At 47.3% G+C, this 20,377-nt stretch overlaps 2 protein-coding genes across 3 annotated transcripts; both read right to left on the bottom strand.

Annotated features, from left to right (window-relative positions):
* Positions 1-1,795: 1,795 nt before the first annotated feature.
* Positions 1,796-3,146, bottom strand: LOC123141499 (cyclin-F2-2-like). The gene has a single exon (XM_044560624.1). The coding sequence runs from the start codon at positions 3,038-3,040 to the stop codon at positions 1,820-1,822; it is 1,221 nt and encodes a 406-aa protein (XP_044416559.1). The 5' UTR covers positions 3,041-3,146; the 3' UTR covers positions 1,796-1,819.
* Positions 3,147-7,642: 4,496 nt separating this feature from the next.
* LOC123144714 (telomere length regulation protein TEL2 homolog) lies at positions 7,643-15,664 on the bottom strand. Of its 2 annotated transcripts, XM_044563932.1 has the most exons (13): positions 15,300-15,664; positions 15,170-15,198; positions 14,467-14,569; positions 13,966-14,137; positions 12,749-12,937; positions 12,391-12,551; positions 11,554-11,830; positions 10,121-10,335; positions 9,938-10,036; positions 9,346-9,848; positions 8,512-9,272; positions 8,230-8,428; positions 7,643-7,927 (listed from the first exon to the last, which is right to left on the bottom strand). In XM_044563932.1, the coding sequence occupies exons 1-13, from the start codon at positions 15,505-15,507 to the stop codon at positions 7,781-7,783; spliced, it is 3,063 nt and encodes a 1,020-aa protein (XP_044419867.1). In that variant the 5' UTR covers positions 15,508-15,664; the 3' UTR covers positions 7,643-7,780. The 2 variants fall into 2 exon arrangements, with proteins under 2 accessions (XP_044419867.1, XP_044419868.1); XM_044563933.1 differs by lacking the exons at positions 14,467-14,569; positions 15,170-15,198; positions 15,300-15,664 and adding an exon at positions 13,032-13,676.
* Between the last annotated feature and the right edge of the window lie 4,713 nt (positions 15,665-20,377).

The raw sequence follows: 20,377 nt of genomic DNA, 5'->3' as shown, positions 1-20,377 counted from the left end.
GGACCCCTACCTCGAGGTCTGCCGGATTTCACACCGATAGTGGTGGATGGTCGGCTTGATCGGCAGAGCGGGTCCTCACATTGTTGTGTGTTCGTGTGGTTGGCGTCTGTTGTTGTGTTCGGCACGCCATTTGCGAGAATGGCCTTGACACTATGTGTTTCAATGTTCGGTGTGGGCTTGTTTGATCCTTATTGTTTTGGTTTTTATCTAATTAAATGGGTCGTTCTCTTTTGATTAATTAATGGACAAGGCAAATATTTTGTCTCCTTTAAAACAAATAAAGTTATCATGTGGCTTCCCCTTGAAGAAAATCATCTACGTAGTTTTTTTCTGCAATAGTGTTTGTGGCAGGAAGATTAATAACGGATAGTGTATTAACTGCTTACGAATGTATTCATTATTTGAAGAGGAGGAAAGGCAAGTCTGGAGCTTGTGCGGTGAAGCTAGATATGGCTAAAGTCTGCGATCGAGTAGAATGGAGCTATTTGAGAGCCATCATGACCAAACCCAAACTGGGTTTTGCAGATGGATGGATTAATATAGTTATGAAGTGCGTGGAAACAGTCTCGTTCTCTGTGAGAGTGAATGGGGTGTTTTCAGAAATTTTTAAACCAACCATAGGCATAGACAAGGTGATCCATTGCTACTTATTCCTGATTTGTGCTGAAGGTTTATCATGCCTACTGAAAAACTCTGGTGAGGCACATCTTCACCGGGGTTACAAGAGTCCATCTGACAGAACTTGTAACAGAGTATCGTGACTCTTTTATACCTTGTTTGTCGGTGCTCCATCAGAAACATATTGAGCCTAGGGAATTCCATCTTGAATGTGGCAGGGAGGAGACTATATTGTACATGCTATCTTCAAGTCCATTTGGGCCAAAAGATTCTGGAAAGAGATTAAGATTTTTGCAGGTGTTAAAATCCCGCAACTCATGCCTTCATGGTCGATTGATATCTTGTTCGAAGATTTTATACCTAGGTCTGAAGCTACGATTATTATGTGTGGTGTGTGGTCTGTATGGTCCTCTAGAAATGCAAGGAAACATGGTGAAAAAGAGTCACGATACTCTGTTACAAGTTCTGTCAGATGGACTCTGGATGTAGCAATAGATTTAGCAATCAGTGGCAAGGAGAAGAAACAACACAAGAAATTGTTGATGCATTGGCCTAAACCACCACCAGGGGTAATGAAGGTTAATGTTGATGCTAGCTTCATATAGGAGCAACGGGTGTTGGTATTCGAGATCACACAGGGGAGTTAGTTCGGGCACAGGCGTTGTGGTATGACAACGCAGCGAGCGTCATCGTAATGGAGGCATATGCGGTACGGAATGGTGTCCGTTTGGCTTGTGATCTTCGCATGCAACATGTGACCTAAGAAACTGGTATGCCCAGCTGGTCATAGGCCTTTGGATTGGTAGAGAAGAGGGACGATCTGACATTACTAGTATCGGGAGAGAGGCAAATGGTCGCACATCTGTGTGCTGGGCAGGCTAGCTAGCAGTAGTAGAAGGAGATGCTTATGGTTAAATTGCGTGCCAGGGTTTCTTGATGCTTGTTTAAGGAACGATTGTAATCCTCCTGTTAAAGCTTAATTTAGTGTTTTGATGCGCAAAAAAAAAGAGTTTTGGAGGAAAAAAGAACCGGCAATCAGAAGCCCGGTACAGTGTGTTCATCACCAGTTGACGCATGCATGACAAAACTAAGATGATACATACATTAATTTCAGACTGGTATACATGAACATTACAAGGAACTTCCACAAGATTACAAGACGAGTACAAAACTGCTCTGTCTTGGTGAGTCTCCTCGATGATCAAGAAGAAGGGTTACAGATGAGCGACCGCGAGAAGAAGAACATATTAAGCACGCAGGCTGTCATGTCGGAGCAGTTGTAGCCCGTCAGCTCCGTCAATTCCCTGTTCCACGCGAGGACGTCGGGCGGATTCAGGGTCCGCCTCGCGAGGAAGATCGCGGACGCCGCCACGAGGGACGGCAAGATGCGGAGGCACGTGTAGTTGAGCAGAGACTGATCAACGAGGCGAGTCGCCAATGGCAGGATCTTGGTCTTGTCCTCCCCCTCGGCGTACCTCATGAAGTGGCTCAGGAACGTGTGCGCCGTGGGGCCGCCGAGCTGGTATCCGAGCGCCTCCACCATCTCGCACTCCATGTCGAGCACCTCTTTGCCCGCGGCGAACTCGCCGTACCTGGCGATCTGGTCGGCCTTCAGCTTCCACACGGCTTTTTGGTCCTCGTATTTGGCGGCGACAAAGATGGCCGCGGCACCCAGGAGGCGTAGCTCGTAGCCGCTGTCAGTCGTCAGGGCTCGCACAGACAGGACCCGGTCGACGTAGGCGACGGCGTGGTGGAGCGTGCCGTCGGCCAGATCATGGTCTCGGACGAACTTGTCCATCCATCCGACGAGGGAGGCGCGCGCTGACTCGCTCACCCGATCCTGCTGCACCTTCGTCAGGTAGTCCGGTAGCGGCCGCTCCTCGGCGTTCTTCTCTGTCAACCGGAGGTTGTGGTCGATGTCGTCTTCGTAGTCAGGGCACAGCCGCTGAAGCTTTGTGGAGGCGGCGGCGACGCAGGAAACCGGCGCTGGTGCCGGTGTCGTGGGCTTTGAGAACTTTGGTGGCATGGGCACCTCGCACGGCGCTGGCGGGAGCACCCTGGGACGGCGTGCACCGAAGAAACCGGGAGGCGGAGGTCGACGAGCTGGCACGTCGGCAGCCGGGCGAAAGCAGGATCCGATGCCGAAGAAGGCGGGAGGCGGAGGTCGCCGAGCAGGCCTGTTGGCGACCCAAGCGCAGGATCCGACGCCGAAGAAGCCGGGAGGCGGAGGTCGAGCAAAGGCGCCCGCGTAGGGATCCACGGCGTACTGCATCATCTCGATCGCCGGGAGCAGGGAGGGAAGATGGATTGTTGATTGTGCGCTGGGTACGGTGTTGGTGGCATGGGAGGAGGAAGGGGGGCTGGCGTCTGTAACGCTATACCTATACGCCGCTATGTGTATGTATATATAGTTCCACTGCATTTGTTCCGCCGACTCGATCGGGTCCGACTCCTACCAGGATACGAAGAGTTTCTTTCCTGCTGTACCTCGACGCAACGCGGCGACGCGGTCTCCCTTCTTTTTTTTCATGGCGCGCACTCCCCCTCGACGCAACGCAGCGACGTGTCTCCGGTCTGAATCCGAGCACAGCTCAAACACACTGCATTTATTCTCCCTCCTTTTTTTAGGAAAGAGCCAACTCCGCCGTGCTCCACGCCGGAGCCGTGCCTCCACCGTCCACCGCCGCGTCGCACTCTCACCTCTCCTTCCATGGCCGCGGCCGCGCGGGCCTGGTGGTGCTGCTGCTGCAACTTGCATCAGTGCTGGGGCATGGTTGGCGCAGGGAGGCGTGGTGAGCTGCTGCTGCTGCTCGTGCCCCGGCCGATGCCGGGAGGCGCGGTGGAGGCGTGGAGCTGCTGCTGCTCGTGCCCCGGCCGGCGTAGGGAGGCGTGGCCGGAGCTGTTGTTGGCGCGCACGCCGGCGCGCTCGAGAGTGCGAGGAGCTCACCCTCTCGCTGGCAGCATGCGGCCACCGGTGGAGCTGAGCACGGACCGGCTGACCGACACCTTGGGTCGTCGTAGAAGAGACCCACGGGAGCCGCGGGAGGCTGTCAATCCCGACGCGCACAGTCGCGAGCAGGCGGCGGCGGACGCGACCAGGCAGCGGCGGGCGCGAGCAGCGGCGCACGGTCGCGAGCAGGCGGTGGCAGGCGCGAGCAGCGGCGCACGGTCGCGGCGGATGCGAGCAGGCAGCGGCGGGCGCGAGCAGCGGCGCACGGTCGCGAGCAGGCAAGGCACGGGCGCGAGCAGGCGGCGGCGGACGCAGCGCCGGCCGTGCACCGAAGCAATCCCACCGGACCGGTGGGAGATGAAGGTCCTGATTGCTTTTATTTTCAGGGCCAAGGACCCGATTGCTTTTTCTTTTTCCAAAAAGGGTGTTGGTATAAAGTCGTCTGTCTAACGGCGTCGCCTGCGAACCGTTACGCCACGTCAGCAAAAGCGGGACCCCCATGTCATAAACGTACTTAAAACGGTCCAAACAAGCAACCAGTGTTTTTTGCAAAAAAATATAAAAAAATTAGTGCTTTTTGGCACAATTCCGTAAATGTGTGGTTCCTGCAAACCTTGCCTGAAGTGTCGATGTTTTTTGCAATTCACTCTGTTTCCTGCTACACCCAACCCAACGTGATCAAACAAGCAACTAAATGGCAAAAAATCGCAGGGCACGCACCTGTGCATCCTTCTCCAACCGTTTTATATGTGCCATGATCCAAAAAATTGTTCCGGGCGGAAATTGGCTAAACAATGGATGCAAATTCGGTACCATTTCAACACGAGACAATATACATGTTTTTCTTGTACATACTTCATCCAACTGTTCTTATACTTCCCTCTTTTTGTGCCTGCGGCGCATCTCTCCGTTCTGTTTGATACCTTCTTTGTTGTTCAACCCTGTTCGAACCTCTGAGCTTTCAGTTCTTCGAGCCATCTTCTTCCTTTCAATCCTTTGATCATCTTCTTTCTTTCTTTGTTTGTGCAATTAATTTGCTTTACCTGATGTCAACTCATCAGTTCGTCATGTTCCGTCATTTCGCATGCCATCGTTTTTTCCATCGGAAATTGTTACACCCCTTTTGCCAACCTTTTATTTCCCTATGATACATGATGTTGTCTCTCAAATATTCATCTTTGATTCATAATTTTTCTTACCAGGTACCACAACTTTTTCGTTCTTCCAACCGAAATGATTTTTCTATTTCATTGTTACTCCTACGATTTTAGTTCTTTTTCTATCAAGCTACCAAACTTATTTTCTGTTTCCTCGTGAACTTAGCTCATCCTTTAAGCTATGTCCCTCGGAACTTGCCTCTGTACGGTTCTTTGAAACTTACTAGCATACGACAATCTCCGTCGGTTCTGTCCTCCTACTTAAATTTCTAATATTTTATTTTTGCTAGATTTTTATGTGTGGATGTCTCAAATGTATCTTCTACTTCGACACTAGATCGGTGGTCGTTGAAGATTCTCATGTCTGGGAGGTATAACCTAGCTGCAGGAATAGACGGGCTTCACCAACATCTTCCTCTTCCACTACATTGATTGTTGGTGTGATCATCGTTACCTATACCTTCATATAGTTCTTAGGTAATGATTAATCATTGTCCTAGAGAGGCTAATAGGGCAGCTTGTGTTCTAGCTAGCAAATAGGTGGATGCACAAAATATTGTGGGTCATCCGGATTTTCAAGGTTATGTAATCGTAGATGGTGTATCTCTATTTTCAAACGTAATATAATCCACCAAGAAGGCTTTCCACTAAAAAAAGCAACTAAATACATGGTTTATTAGCAAGCTATGTCTTACGAGTTCCGTTATGTTTGCTCCATTAGGACGTGATGTTTGCTCCATTAAAACACCTTCAACACGGCTCACCAAATTGGTCTCAATTGGCCGGAGCTGACGGTGCGGACACTTTTAGGCATCCAACACTGCCCACCAAATCAAGCCGGACCGGTCCGGACGTCTAGGATTCTCTCGATCTCTCTAGCGTAGTGTCAATCATAGCCAATAGTCCCAAAAATGAGGGATACAGTCGAAGGGGCGGGTTATCCGCGGACATGTCATCGTTGTTCCGTTTGGTGATCCGTGGTTGGAGATGCCTTATTTCAATATAAAGGGGACGTGTCTACACACGTCCAAACACAAATACATGGCAGCTAAATTTCTGTGCATTTGCATTGTCATACTAGTATGACATGACATCTTCCCATACTTGCGTGTTAAGAGCATCTCTAGCAGACCCCGCATCCCGCCGGCCCGCAAAACGTGTTTGCAGTTCGCGAAAAAAGGCTTTGCGGGCCGGCGCGGACGGTCGCAGATGCAGACCCCGCATAACGGACCCGTAAAAAAGAATATTCGCGTATATTCTTTTCCGTGTCTTCTTTTTCCTCTCGCCCGTGTTTCACAGTCAGCTCCGTCGTCCACCGTAGTCGCCAAATCGATCCAGGAGCCAGCTCCTCCGTTGCCGGATGGATCCACGAGTTAGCTAGCTCGACCGTGGCAGGATGGATCCGAGAGCTAGCTAGCTCGTCCATGGCCGGCTGGATCGAGGAGTTTGCCAGCTAGCTAGCTAGCTCGTTCGTGGCCGGATGAATCCAGGAGCTTGCTAGCTAGCTAGCTCATTCGTGGCCGGGTAGCTGCTCAAGTCCCAGCCGCTGCTCCTGTGATCTACTCCGCAAGCCCACGCCGCAGCAGAGGTAAACGGCGAGTTTCCGGCAAGATTCCGGCGAGTTCCGTGGTGGAAGGTCACCAGAGCCCGTGTGCGCAGGCGGAATTTCCTTGTCACGTGGCGTTGACTGGTTTTCAGTCCCCCTTATATTTTGCCTCCAAATCCACAAAATAAAGGGTCGTGGGGATGGATTCCCAGGGGCCTGCAAATTTTTTACGGGTTTGACCGCTTTTGCAGGGTCTATTCGGGACGTTTTTTGACACCACGGAACTGAAAACGCGAATTTTTACAGATTTAACCGCTTTTGAGAGGTCTGCTAGAGATGCTCTAATAGAATGAACAAAAAGAAGCCGGGTTTATGCATTGTATATGAAGCTCTTCATATCAAGTCAGTGATCCACACAACTTTCAGATGCGTGTCATATATGAACTTCATTTTCATGAAGTAAGTATAAGGGCATCTTCAACACAGAATCTCAAACCGCCCGCAACTGTTCGGGCCGAACAGTCCAGACACATTTTGCCATTAACATGGTACACCATCGGTCCAGGCGTTCGTTTTCGGGATCACTGCCACGTATGCTTCCGCCACCCCGGACCCACCCAAAACCCTTTCGCCCGAAAAACCATTTCTGCACGAAGTGGTTGTCGCGCATTCATGCCGGTCAGTGATGCTCATCAACGGACGTGGCTCGACGGCATTCATTGCGGTCAGAGCCACGTGACCGGACTAGGGACAGCGCTGCTTCAATGTGGACACAGCGACCGAGAAGCCTACTCCAGCCGTTGCACCGCATTGAAGCCGGCTTCCCGTCCCTTCGCATGGTCTGGCCGCGCCTATATAAGCATGGCTCCGGCGCCGTCCACGCCACACCATTCTCTGATCCTCTCCACTCGCACCCTCTCCGCCGCTCTCTTCTTCGGTGCAGGCCAGACCACCATCTCCATGCCAAAGTCGTGGCCGCACCGGCAGGCGACAACGACTCCGGATCTTCAGGGTTCAGATCTTAGCGCCGCCGCTGTCACTCTCCAGGGCCGCTCCATAACCGTGATCCAATGCCACCCTCGCCCCCGTCAGCCCTCGTGAAGGAGCCGCCCTCAACGGCGCGCTACCGTGTGAAGCAGGATCAGCCCTCGCCGCCTCTCCGCCACATGGAAGTGGAGCCACGTGGAGCTGGCATCCCCCCAACGCAACCGTGGCATCCAAATCGGGTGTCACGTGAAGGACGAACCGGCGTCGCCGCCGCAACAAAACACGGCAAGGCCGTGAAAGAGGATGTCGAGCGAGAACAGGGCGAGGCAGGCGGCCCTAACGTCCTTTTAACTTGCATGGGCCACATGCCCGAAGCAATACTGCTGCAGTATACACTAAATCGTTATTATTCTAAACAAAGAATACACTAAAGCAATTCTATAGCACGACTAAAAAAAATCTATAGTACGGTAACACAAATGAGAAAGAAAATTCCCTTTACAACTTCAAGACTGCATCAGATCACATCATGTTTGCGAATGGTATTATAATGTTATCGGGCTTAGAAGGTAGTGCCCTGGTGCCAGCCTTGGAATGTTCTGCAGATTCCAGGGCGCGGGATGTCTGGAGCACCATCTCTGAATGGAGCCGCAGGCAGTTCATGGCCATCTAGGAAACAAACGTGGGGCATAGATATTTAGTAAAAAGTGGATAGAGAGACTGCATATCCAACATCTTAGCAATTCGTTTCTCTTTACAAAACACTGAGAGAATAGTCGCCCAATGAGCATAAAAGATGGTTAGCTACTTAGCAACTAAGAACTGTGAATTTTAGTGACAATAAAACCATACATCCTACCCACTGACGATCAACTATTTCATATTAACTCCTCAGGCTGTATAGAAGGCGTACAATAGGTATTTAGAGCTGATATTTATGACCGAAAAATAAAAATGATTGTTCTACTCACCGATGTGCACTCTGTATCAGGATCAGCTTCAGCAATACGCAAGGCCCATGTACGTATCCATTCTAAACCAGTAGAAATGTCCTGGTTGCCTTCTATAAGAACTGATGCAACATATGACGGGTGCAAGGCTATCAATACACAAGAAGCTGCAAACAACACAGACCTTCGCACATATGCTTCAGCATGTTGCGAGACCTCCCTGTAGAATAAAATTTCATGTCAAATCACGCCATTTGGTTGCCAAATAAGAATACATGAAATGTTTATCCTGACACAGAATACCTGGCTCTTATCATATCCAGAAAAGCTGGGGCAATGGCTGATGCTTCCGGATGCATTGCCATGCACTTCATACAGACACCAAGCATGTATATCAATTTACCTAGGACAACAAAATCCCGATTGAGCAAGTCCACCCCATGTCTTCTCTTGTCATATCCTTCCATAACCGGGAGCATAAATGCAGCAGCATACAAAGGAAATCTGTTTTTTGACCGCTCCACCTGCGAATCTTTTGCTTTCCCAAGACCCCATTTGCGAGATTTTCCTGATTTAACCTGGCCTGGTCTAGATGGAACTTCTCTTTCATACCGGTGTGACCAATTTTTCAAAAGTGATCCTGTTTCTGATACCTCTCTCCAAGGGCTTGCCCCAACAGGTCCGCTCTCCCTAGGAACCAGCCAAGACGGAGAAGTATCAGATATCAAGTTCCCATGCCGCTGTTCACTCTTTACAATTTTAGTTTCAGCAAGTTCCTGTGCTGCCTCAGTCATAACATCAATAACTAAAATACGCTGACTTATATCCACACTCGATGAATATAGCAATTTGGTAAGAACATCTAATGATTCAAATGGGCTGGTTACCAGCAAAGCGACTAATGCCTTCTGTCGCTTTTCTTCAGCAGAATCTTCCTCGCCTTCCATCGCGACATCAGAACAACGAACATGTACCAGTGCTTGAACAAGATCACCCGAGCAGTGGCGCAGCTCATCAGGTGATGCCCTCACAAGCTTTTCGGCAGAACTAAGAGCGCTTTCAACCTTGTGAAGACAAAAGAAAGAAAGGTCAGGATCATGTAGTAGTTTTGTCTGGAAACACCAAATGGAAACTTACACCATCTAGATCGTCAGGTTTTCGCAGTGCAGCTGCAAGATCACTTAGATGTGTGAAATTCTTCTGCAAATCAGTGTCATCATCTGACAGATCATACGGCTCCAGGGATGAATCACTGGAAGCATCAATGTTAATGCTTTCCTCGTCATAATGTTCCTCAAAATTTATAGCAGCGCCAGACATTTCATCAGAATCTAGTTTTGACTTGATCTCTATGATTTTTACTCTGTTATCTGAAATATCATGCTTGATAGTCTTTCCCTTTTTGTCACCAGCATGTTTCCTGTTCTTACGTGGACATGGTTTTGATTTGCTTCCAAATTCTACATCATGTGAAGGAGCTGTGATCTCCTTTGGAGAGAGAACCCCGAACTCCCAGTCAACATTCTCAGAACAGTCATCATCAAGGTAAAGAGGATTTTTTGGATCAACGACTTTAGAAAATGTCAATGCAACAGCACTTGCCATTTTCCGGACTAAATCAATTGGGCTCTCTAACCTACCTATAGTCAAAACAATATTCGGTGAGTAGATATTATGATTGTGCTTACCGTATCCTGGTAAACAAACACAAGGGAAGAGAAGTACTTACAGCTTACTCCTTGAAGAATACAATTTAATACATCTCTATTCATTTCTAATTCTTCTTTTGACATGTTCTCCAAACATAACCCTATTGCTGCAGTGATATCTACATACTGATTAAGGAGAACAATGCCAAATGATAACTTGCATGAGAAATGAACAATATAGTTTTAAGTGCATCAATGGATACAAGCTTGTTGCTCCACTGAATATGACTGAACAAACTCTTTCTTGGACCAAACAGTAACTAAACATTGCAATGTAACCAGGAAGTTTGATGTCCTTCGCATTTGGGCTTCTGCGACTGAATTTGGTGGGAATTCAAAGACAGCATAATGAAGAATCCATCTCAGGCAGCATAATGGAAATGTTTTCCAAAGCAAAAATTTGTCAATAAACATTGCCCTGAAGAAAGCATTGTGGAAAAGAAAACATATAAGAAAGAAGCTATTTAATAAATTGCTAGTTAGGACATACTGAATATAGTTGAACATACTCCCTCCAATCCATGCATTTGTCCTTCATAGTAAAATAGAAACAACAAATTGTCCAAGAAAAGGGCCTGAACTATATTTTTTACCTTATCACCTAACATGCTGACTAAGAAAAAAAAGAGCTTAAAGCCTTAGACATGACTGTATTAACAAAATCTAGCTTTTCAATCCCAGAAAATATTAGGTCCATGAGCAAATACTCCCTCCGTTCCTAAATATTTGTCTTTTTAGAGATTTCAAATGGACTACCACATACGGATGTATATAGACATATTTTAGAGTGTAGATTCACTCATTTTGCTCCGTATGTAGTCACTTGTTGAAATCTCTAGCAAGACAAATATTTAAGAACAGAGGGAGTACTACTTTATGCTTATGCATCATGTTTTGCCCAGATATCTGTCTTCTGTATCAATGTCTTATAGATTCACTATTCCATGAAGGACCGTCAAGGCCATCATCAAACAGACAAGGGACAAGCTTATTGGATGTTTCTGAACATGGCAACACAGAACTATATAACAATGATGGCATGCATAATATGCCACCACAAAACAATCGCTATCTATTAATAACTAAGACACACAAAACACAGCCAAAGATTTAATGAACACACAGCAGGCAGATTAACATGTACTTCCTCCATTCCAAAATACTTTTAAGTTTTAGGTTTGTCCTAAGTAAAACATCTCTATGTTTGACCGACTCTACAGAAAAATATATTAATATCTACAGCATCATACAATATATAATTTCAAAATATATTTTATGGTCAAACTAATATGATGTTGTAGATATTGGATATTTTTCTATAGACTTGGTCAAACTTATAAAGTTTGACTTAGGACAAACATAAAACTTCAAGTATTTTGGAACAGAGGTGGTAGTAGTCAACATCCCCAGAACAATCTTCACAGAAAGAAAAAGGTAATCATTGAAATACTGTTTTGCATAGTTGTCAAATTGGATATTTTGAACTAAATCCTGGCCAAGGAAGCCTTTCACGTATAAGTTTCCTATGCAAAGTAATGTAGCATGCCAAATACAAAGTGAAATAAGGAAGTAGCTAAGCAAGAACAAGCACATACAATGTTTAGCAGAATTAAAGTGCACATAGGTACTATCTCACCTCATAACAGCAATATGCATGATACTCTGATTAAACAGAGTCCACAAAATCCAGTACGCTTCTTCATCATTTAAATGGTGTGATGCAAGTTGGCGCAACATCTCTTCAGTCAATCTTTCAATAGAATGCTGATCTCTCAATGCTTCAATCACAGTGAACCAAAACCGAGACTGAGGAACATGCTTGATCATGTCAGGAATTATCGTCTTACAGTCTGGTGCTACACATCTTTGTAAGTGATTACGGATCATAGGGATCAATTCAGCAACTAAAATGCCTGAAAAGACCAATGCATCTTATCATACATACAAAGAATGAAAGAAATGATTTGATGCCTAAACAGAGAGTACAAATCTTATGAACTATAAATTGTTATGGACCAGGTACTTGCTATGCTAGCTATCAAGAGATCCCACTCAATGCCCGAATCTAGTCAAATTTGCAGAGGTGGGGAGTGCGGACAACAGCGCAGAAACAACACTCAAGTATCAACAGCGGATTAGTGCCAAATACATGAAAGCAACCAAATGATTGATGTGCTGGTTATCATATCCATACCAAAAGGATTAGAAAGGGGGGAAGGAAACTGCTACGTCACCCAAGCTATAGTAGCAGATAATACAAAAGGAAAATCAGCATGCCAAACTGAAGCATAAAGGGTTGAATGTACTGCAATTATTGTATCCTACCAAACATAACTACAGCACGATATCATACTGCACCAACTAGAATCGGGCACACAGTTTCTTAATTGATTTTGTCATTCGTAAATGTATATTTCAGAACAAGCAAGTCAACAGCACACATAAACTTGCATTCTGAGATATTAAAACTTACCAGTAGATCCACGACGGCTAACACGGGATAACACTTCACCCACAAAGAGCAACACAGAACTTAGTGCATCCTGTTCGTTAAACTCTTTGTTAGCAGACGACTCGATAGCTGCTTCTTCCGCTCGAACAAGAAGTTGGCTGACAACACTCTTGAAGAATGACCTTGTCTTATGTTAAGGACTTAAAATCCAAGTGGTAAATACTGTGCAAATAATGGGGAAAATAATTAAGTGAGCAATCTCCACCCTCTCCCTACCAAACCCACTGTTTAAACTGCGGCCCACTCACACCACAACAGGCCACAAAGATGTATTCTGAATAATTTGGGATGGAAGATATACTGTACAGAAAAAGGATACGACGCTGTAAGTGCAGATGAGGCTCCCATTCTTGCTTTATCTGGAACAGATGCAAGTAGTTGTGCAAGCCTTGAGATGAAAGTTGTTCTATCTGGGTTGAGAACGCCATCATTATGCTTATTGAGAAACATAAACTCTGCAACAATCTGGCCCACCCCCTTATTCTCAAGCAAGCATAATATTAATAGCCTACAGCGAAGGAAAGAACATAAAATTATTAATAACAAGAAAAAATAACTAACGGTAATGCATCAGAGTATGAGCTGATGGAGTAGACGCCTACATGGGTAGTCAAAGAGATTTTGAGTGGCCTCGGTTTCTACTTTTAAATCATTTTCTTTGCTTAAAATGATAAGAAATACCATAGGAACAAATTGTTGAATTGTGCAAATCAATTGCTCCTCATAATGCTATGTTGCTTCCATGCGAGATGTTCCACAATGCGACCACCCTTTCAACATATGCGTTAATTCCACTAAATCATTCAATAGCTTTCAGCCTTTCACCAACAATCCAGAAAAGGCTAACTAAATATGTTATGAGATTGTATCAACTACTTCCGCCTTTCTTTTTTATTTGTCAATGCTGGACATCAATAGTCTCCAACACACATCTGTGACCATTGTTTTTCCAATTATTGCTAGCAAAATTAACCAATATCAATATAACATGCTTCTGATGAAAAAATCTAACAGAATATTTTTCATCTCACAAGTCCAAATACTTTATGTCCATCTGTAGTTGCACTGGTTCCGAAATGACAAGTAGAAGAGTATCAAGTGATCTGCATCTGCATACTCATTATTTTCGTTATATTGTACTATCTCCTGTTTCTTCAGCAACCATCAGTGATGGTTATCAGAAAATGTGTCCACGTTGCTTCTGCTACTGCTAGATAAATAAGATACCCAGAAGTACGTGCTAGGATCTGCACAAAAATCCACGTGCTTAATTGTTTGGCACCACGTGGCTCAAGTATAGCATGCAGTGAAAAAATAACCTATCAGGGGAAAAGGGCATGACACTAGTTAAGACTTGCATAGTTCAAGTGTTGAACTGTCATACAAGATTTGTGTGTGCTAAAATATAAGTTTTGGGGGTTGTCAATTGCCTAAGAAACAAGAGACTTAATTGATTCGAGATCGAAAAAGTTGAACTGACACAAAGGCTCAAGTGTGATGGCATAGCCTAAGTAGAGGGCTGCTTAAGAATAACACCTTTCAATGTTCAAACAAAAAATGTTATGATCCTCCTTAGAGTTTTCATTTTGAGATAAAGCTGGAACAAGAGCCTGAATCACTTCAGTAGGAGGTCCTCTGACAAAAAAGGAATCATAGACTTCCTTCCTCACAGTGTTGTGAATCTGCCGTAGCCACTTCAAAGCAATATCTGGACAACCAAAGCATGAAAGTGGGATCGTAAACAGAAACCATATGCCTGGTATTAGCAAAGTGCAACAAGCTTAGTAAATGAACTAAGTGTACTGAACACTCTAATTGTTCATGGGAGCAAAATATACAGAAACCCCTATTCAATACAAGGACTGCATAAATCCATGAGATTAATGAGTGATGCAACAGAAGAATGATTGTATGGCATTGCCGTTCCCAGATCATGTTGATGGTGTATGTGTAATGAATACTTATGTGCAGATGGTGATCAAATACCCCAGCAATATTATGCATGCGCGGAGTGAGAAGTTTGGCAAGTGCACTTACTGCCAAGTAATATCTTAGACATGGTAGGAAATGCTGGACCATGATAAAAAGCACGCCTCCAAGACTCCCTTTCGTCATGGCTGAGGCTCAGAACACTGATAATCTGAAAACAGAGGAAATAGATGCATCATCCCTGCTCTGTCATGGCCACAAGGGCTAGAACTCCAATTTTATATCTCTCAAATGTGCAACTTGGTCTCTGTAACGAGTGCATTACCAAGGACTCAGGTCTATAAAGGATTAAAGGTGTACGATTTAAAGTGGATTACTGTACTTGAATGAAAAGTTATACACACCAAAAACCTGCACGACCCAAAATACATCGACAACAAATAGAAAGAACACGGTTGCTAAACATATACCGTATAAAACTAGGACCTCAGCGCTCCGAGGTATTGCAATCTGCTGGCGTTTTATGTGATCGTTCATGCTCCAAGGTTTGTTTATGCTTATTTATTGAAACAGCTTATGAATAACTGTAGTATAGTTAGGGGGCAATTCTTGAGTAATTTCCCCAAAGTCCAATCTAGGTTGTAAATTTGAGATAATTATTCTAGCCTCCTGGAGAATCTGGACTGTGCAGAAATGGGACTTGCAATTACTCCAGTTTGTGTTTTGACTTGCAGTAGCCTCCTGGAGTATTCTAGGCATGAAAACCTCATTGTTATGATCGAATGCATGGAAATAAGGCTTCAATTCTCACCTGGCTTTTGATGGGCTCGTCCAAGGTGCCTGCAGGAGAGCACACACAGAGGAGAGCGCGTCAGAGACCTCCAAGGACGCGAAGGAGAGATGAGGGTGGGGGTGAGTGGGGCTAGGATTCAGAGCCTCACCAGCGACAGTGGCGGAGTCCACAGGGAAGAGGAGGACAGCAACAGCGTGGATCGCGCGGACAACCTCGCCGGCGCTCGACGCTATGGCGACTGCGTCGGCCGCCTCCGCCACCTTGTCCATGGCCAGGGCTTCCAGGCGTGCGACTCCGCCGCCACCCGCCGGAGAGGCCGCGGCCACTGCCATGGCGCTGCTTGGCTTGCTCGGCATGAGAGCAGTAGAGGAGCTACGCAGAAATAGCTGGGCGGGATGGGGCGTGGACAGATGAGACGGTGCGCTGCTGGCCGGGACGAGCCGCCGGAGGGGATGGAGCCGGAAACCCTTGGCACTTGGCAGCGTGAATAGAGGTTGCCGTTTTGGCTAGGGGGACGCGCTAGGTGTCATCCGGCCGATCACACTCCAGGATCAGCCGGGTCGGCCACCGTCCGATCACAGCCCATCCGTGTCAAGCAGCTGGTCTTGAGGACAGCGCGTGGCGCAGTCCGATGTTGAAGATTTGCATCGCCCCGGTCAGGTGATCCGTAGTGCTACCGATCTTTCTCAGAGCAACTCTAGCAGATCCCGCAAAAATACGACCCGCATAACACGTTTGTGGGTTTACGAAAATCTTTTTGCGGGTCAAAAACATACGCGGCCGAGCAGAACCCGTATCTAAACCTGCATAATTTGAAAAAATTCTTTCGCGAGAGAAATTGCACAAACATAGTTCATCCCATACTACATTGTTCATCGCATACTACATAGTTCATCATAAACTACAAGCATAGTTATACTACATACTACGTTAAACTAGTACTAGGGGGTCGGATCTGACAGCGGCGAGGTCGTGGCAACTGGACGTCGTCGTGGAGGAGCCGGACGCTCAATCCTCCTCGCCGGAGCTACAGAGATCGACGCACTTCTCCGCCTCCTCTGCGCGGATGCGGCGCCACTCGTCAGTCTTCTCGTTGGCGGCGACGTTGTCGGCGACCGCCTGCCGCCACTCGAGGGCTTCGAGCTCCTCGGCGTGGCGCCGGCGCTCCTCCTCCTCGCGCACGCTCCGCTCGGCGATGGCGGCGGCGACGGCGTCGAACTCCGCGACGTAGTCCTCGGGCCCGATGACTCCGCGGCGGCCGAGCGGAGCGGGCTCTTCGGGCTCCTCCTTCACCGGCCGAGCGAACGGCGCCGGCGGCTCCGGCTCCTCCTCCTCGTCCGACCACTCCCTCTTCACAGGGAGGAAGCCCGCGCGCGGAGGAGGAGGAGGATCCGGCGTACGAAGAACGCGCGGAGGAGAACGACTCGCGCCGGCGGTCGTACTCCACCGTCTCGCGGCGGTCGAAGCTCGCCGGCGGCGAAAGCCCGCGGTTGGTCCACTTCCGCGCGCCGCGCTTCCTCGCGCTGTCGGACCGGACGCGCCGCTCGCGCTCCGGGTCCCTCTCACGGCCGGATCTGCTGTCGGAGCCGCGTCCGGAGCTCCACATTCGCCCCTACATGGCGGCTGGAGGCAGGCGGAGGGTCGCCTGCGGCGAGAAATTGGGAGAGGAGAAAGGGGAATCGGGTGGCTCGCGGCGGCGGGGGGATAGGGTTTGGACCCGCAAAAGGGTCGCGGAACCGCACTTATAGTGCTCGGGGCGTGCGGTTTGCGGGCTGCGGCAAAAAAATTTGCGGGCCGGGCGAGTATGCGGGCTCTGTTCTGGCCGCAAAATTGGCCCGAGCCCGCATACTCACCGGAATTTTTGCGGGCCGGGCGTTTTGCGGGGTCTGCTAGAGTTGCTCTCACGTGCGTGACCCCAACACCACTTCCACGTCTCTTTGACTAGTATACTAGTGCTACTTTTTTTAAGCTAAAACGCCCTCCGGTTCTTTATTCATTAGGCGCTAGCATGTCTGACTGCAAACAATCAGTCAGCCACCCAGGAATTGTCTCATACAAATGCATAAAAACACTAAGTTTTAACGAATGCCTAGCTACACGATGGGTCGCCATATTAGTCTGGCGACACGGAAACCGTAGTCTGAATCCCTGAAACAATGTGGACATCTCCTTCATCTCCGTAATGAGGTGAAAACACGTCGACCTCTGAGGTGCATCCCAGAGCCGCTAAATCTCCTGGCAGTCCGTCTTCAACACCACATGCTGGAGGCCCATGTCATGTGCCATTAGGACCGCGTCCCTGCATGCAAGCACCTCAATGGATAAACGGGTCCGTAACCCCGTCATACCTTGAGCCTCCAGCTCTAATGAGAGCTCCGTGATGATCTCGATGAAGGAAATATGCCCTAGAGACAATAATAAAGTTATTATTTATTTCCTTATACCATGATAAATGTTAATTATTCATGCTAGAATTGTATTAACCGGAAACATAATACATGTGTGAATACATAGACAAACAGAGTGTCACTAGTATGCCTCTACTTGACTAGCTCGTTGATCAAAGATGGTTGTGTTTCCTAACCATAGACAAAGAGTTGTCATTTGATTAACGGGATCACATCATTAGGAGAATGATGTGATTGACTTGACCCATTTCATTAGCTTAGCACTTGATCGTTTAGTTTGTTGCTATTGCTTTCTTCATGACTTATACATGTTCCTATGACTATGAGATTATGCAACTCCCGTTTACCGAAGTAACACTGTGTGTGCTACCAAACGTCACAACGTAACTGGGTGATTATAAAGGTGCTCTACAGGTGTCTCCGAAGGTACTTGTTGGGTTGGCGCATTTCGAGATTAGGATTTGTCACTCCGATTGTCGGAGAGGTATCTCTGGGCCCACTCGGTAATGCTCATCACTATAAGCCTTGCAAGCATTGCAACTAATGAGTTAGTTGCGGGATGATGTATTACGGAACGAGTAAAGAGACTTGCCGGTAACGAGATTGAACTAGGTATTGATATACCGACGATCAAATCTTGGGCAAGTAACATACCGATGACAAAGGGAACAACGTATGTTGTTATGCGGTTTGACCGATAAAGATCTTCGTAGAATATGTGGGAGCCAATATGAGCATCCAGGTTCCGCTATTGGTTATTGACCGGAGACGTGTCTCGGTCATGTCTACATAGTTCTCGAACCCGTAGGGTCCGCGCGCTTAAAGTTCGATGACGGTTATATTATGAGTTTATGTGTTTTGATGTACCGAAGGTAGTTCGGAGTCCCGGATGAGATCGAGGACATGACGAGGAGTCTCGAAATGGTCGAGACATAAATATTGATATATTGGACGACTATATTCGGACATCGGAAAGGTTCCGAGTGATTCGGGTATTTTTCGGAGTACGGGAGAGTTACGGGAATTCGCCGGGGAGTATATGGGCCTTATTGGGCTTTAGTGGAAAGAGAGAGAGGCAGGCCGCGCGCCCCCCAAGGCCTAGTCCGAATTGAACTAGGGGGAGGGGCTGCGCCCCCTCCTTCCTTCTCTTCTCTCTTCCCTTTCCTTGACTCCTACTCCTACTACTTGGAAGGGGGGAATCCTACTCCCGGTGGGAGTAGGACTCCTCCAGGGCGCGCCATAGGGGCCGGCCCTCTCCCCCCTCCTCCACTCCTTTATATACGTGGCCAGGGGGCACCCCATAGGCACAACAATTGATCCTTTGGATCTCTTAGCCATGTGCGGTGCCCCCTTCTACCATAATCCACCTCGGTCATATCGTAGCGGTGCTTAGGCGAAGCCCTGCGTCGGTAGAACATCATCATCGTCACCACACCGTTGTGCTGACGGAACTCTCCCTCAAAGCTCGGCTGGATCGGAGTTCGAGGGACCTCATCGAGTTGAACGTGTGCTGAACTCGGAGGTGCCGTGCGTTTGGTACTTGATCGGTCGGATCGTGAAGACGTACGACTACATCAACCGCGTTGTACTAACGCTTCCGCTTTTGGTCTACGAGGGTACGTGGACATACTCTCCCCTCTCGTTGCTATACATCACCATGATCTTGCGTGTGCGTAGGAAATTTTTTGAAATTACTATGTTCCCCAACAGTGGCATCAGAGCCGGGTTTTATGCATTGATGTTATATGCACGAGTAGAACACAAGTGAGTTGTAGGCGATACAAGTCATACTGCTTACCAGCATGTCACACTTCGGTTCGGCGGTATTGTTGGATGAAGCGGCCCGAACCGACATTACGCGTACACTTACGCGAGACTGGTTTTACCGCCGTGCTTTGCACACAGGTGACTAGCGGGTGTCAGTTTCTCCAACTTTAGTTAAACCGAGTGTGGCTATGCCCGGTCCTTGAGAAGGTTAAAACATCACTAACTTGACGAACTATCGTTGTGGTTTTGATGCGTAGGTAAGAACGGTTCTTGCTCAGCCCGTAGCAGCCACGTAAAACTTGCAACAACAAAGTAGAGGACGTCTAACTTGTTTTTGCAGGGTATATTGTGATGTGATATGGTCAAGGCATGATGCTATATTTTATTGTATGAGATGATCATGTTTTGTAACCGAGTTATCGGCAACTGGCAGGAGCCATATGGTTGTCGCTTTATTGTATGCAATGCAAGCGCCCTGTAATTGCTTTACTTTATCACTAAGCGGTAGTGATAGTCGTAGAAGCAATAGTTGGCGAGACGACAACGATGCTACGATGGAGATCAAGGTGTCGCGCCGGTGACGATGGTGATCATGACGGTGCTTCGGAGATGGAGATCACAAGCACAAGATGATGATGGCCATATCATATCACTTCTATTGATTGCATGTGATGTTTATCTTTTATGCATCTTATTTTGCTTTGATTGACGGTGGCATTATAAGATGATCTCTCACTAAATTTCAAGATAAAAGTGTTCTCCCTGAGTATGCACCGTTGCCAAAGTTCGTCGTGCCCAGACACCACGTGATGATCGGGTGTGATAAGCTCTACGTCCATCTACAACGGGTGCAAGCCAGTTTTGCACACGCAGAATACTCGGGTTAAACTTGACGAGCCTAGCATATGCAGATATGGCCTCGGAACACTGAGACCGAAAGGTCGAGCGTGAATCAAATAGTAGATATGATCAACATAGTGATGTTCACCGTTGAAAGCTACTCCATTTCACGTGATGATCGGTTATGGTTTAGTTGATTTGGATCACGTGA

The sequence above is a fragment of the Triticum aestivum genome, chromosome 6D, assembly GCF_018294505.1.
Source record: "Triticum aestivum cultivar Chinese Spring chromosome 6D, IWGSC CS RefSeq v2.1, whole genome shotgun sequence".
In the NCBI taxonomy this organism is placed as follows: Eukaryota; Viridiplantae; Streptophyta; class Magnoliopsida; order Poales; family Poaceae; genus Triticum; species Triticum aestivum.
This window is presented reverse-complemented; position numbering and strand designations above follow the sequence as displayed.

Coding starts and splice junctions, on each gene's coding strand:
- LOC123144714 (XM_044563932.1), bottom strand. CDS start 15,507: ATGCCGAGCAAGCCAAGCAGCGCCATGGCAGTGGCCGCGGCCTCTCCG. Junction 14,570..15,169: donor ACGAGCCCATCAAAAGCCAG/GTGAGAATTGAA, acceptor CTCTGTTTTCAG/ATTATCAGTGTTCTGAGCCT. Junction 12,938..13,965: donor TTTTGTTTGAACATTGAAAG/GTGTTATTCTTA, acceptor CCTTCGCTGTAG/GCTATTAATATTATGCTTGC.
- LOC123141499 (XM_044560624.1), bottom strand. CDS start 3,040: ATGCAGTGGAACTATATATACATACACATAGCGGCGTATAGGTATAGC.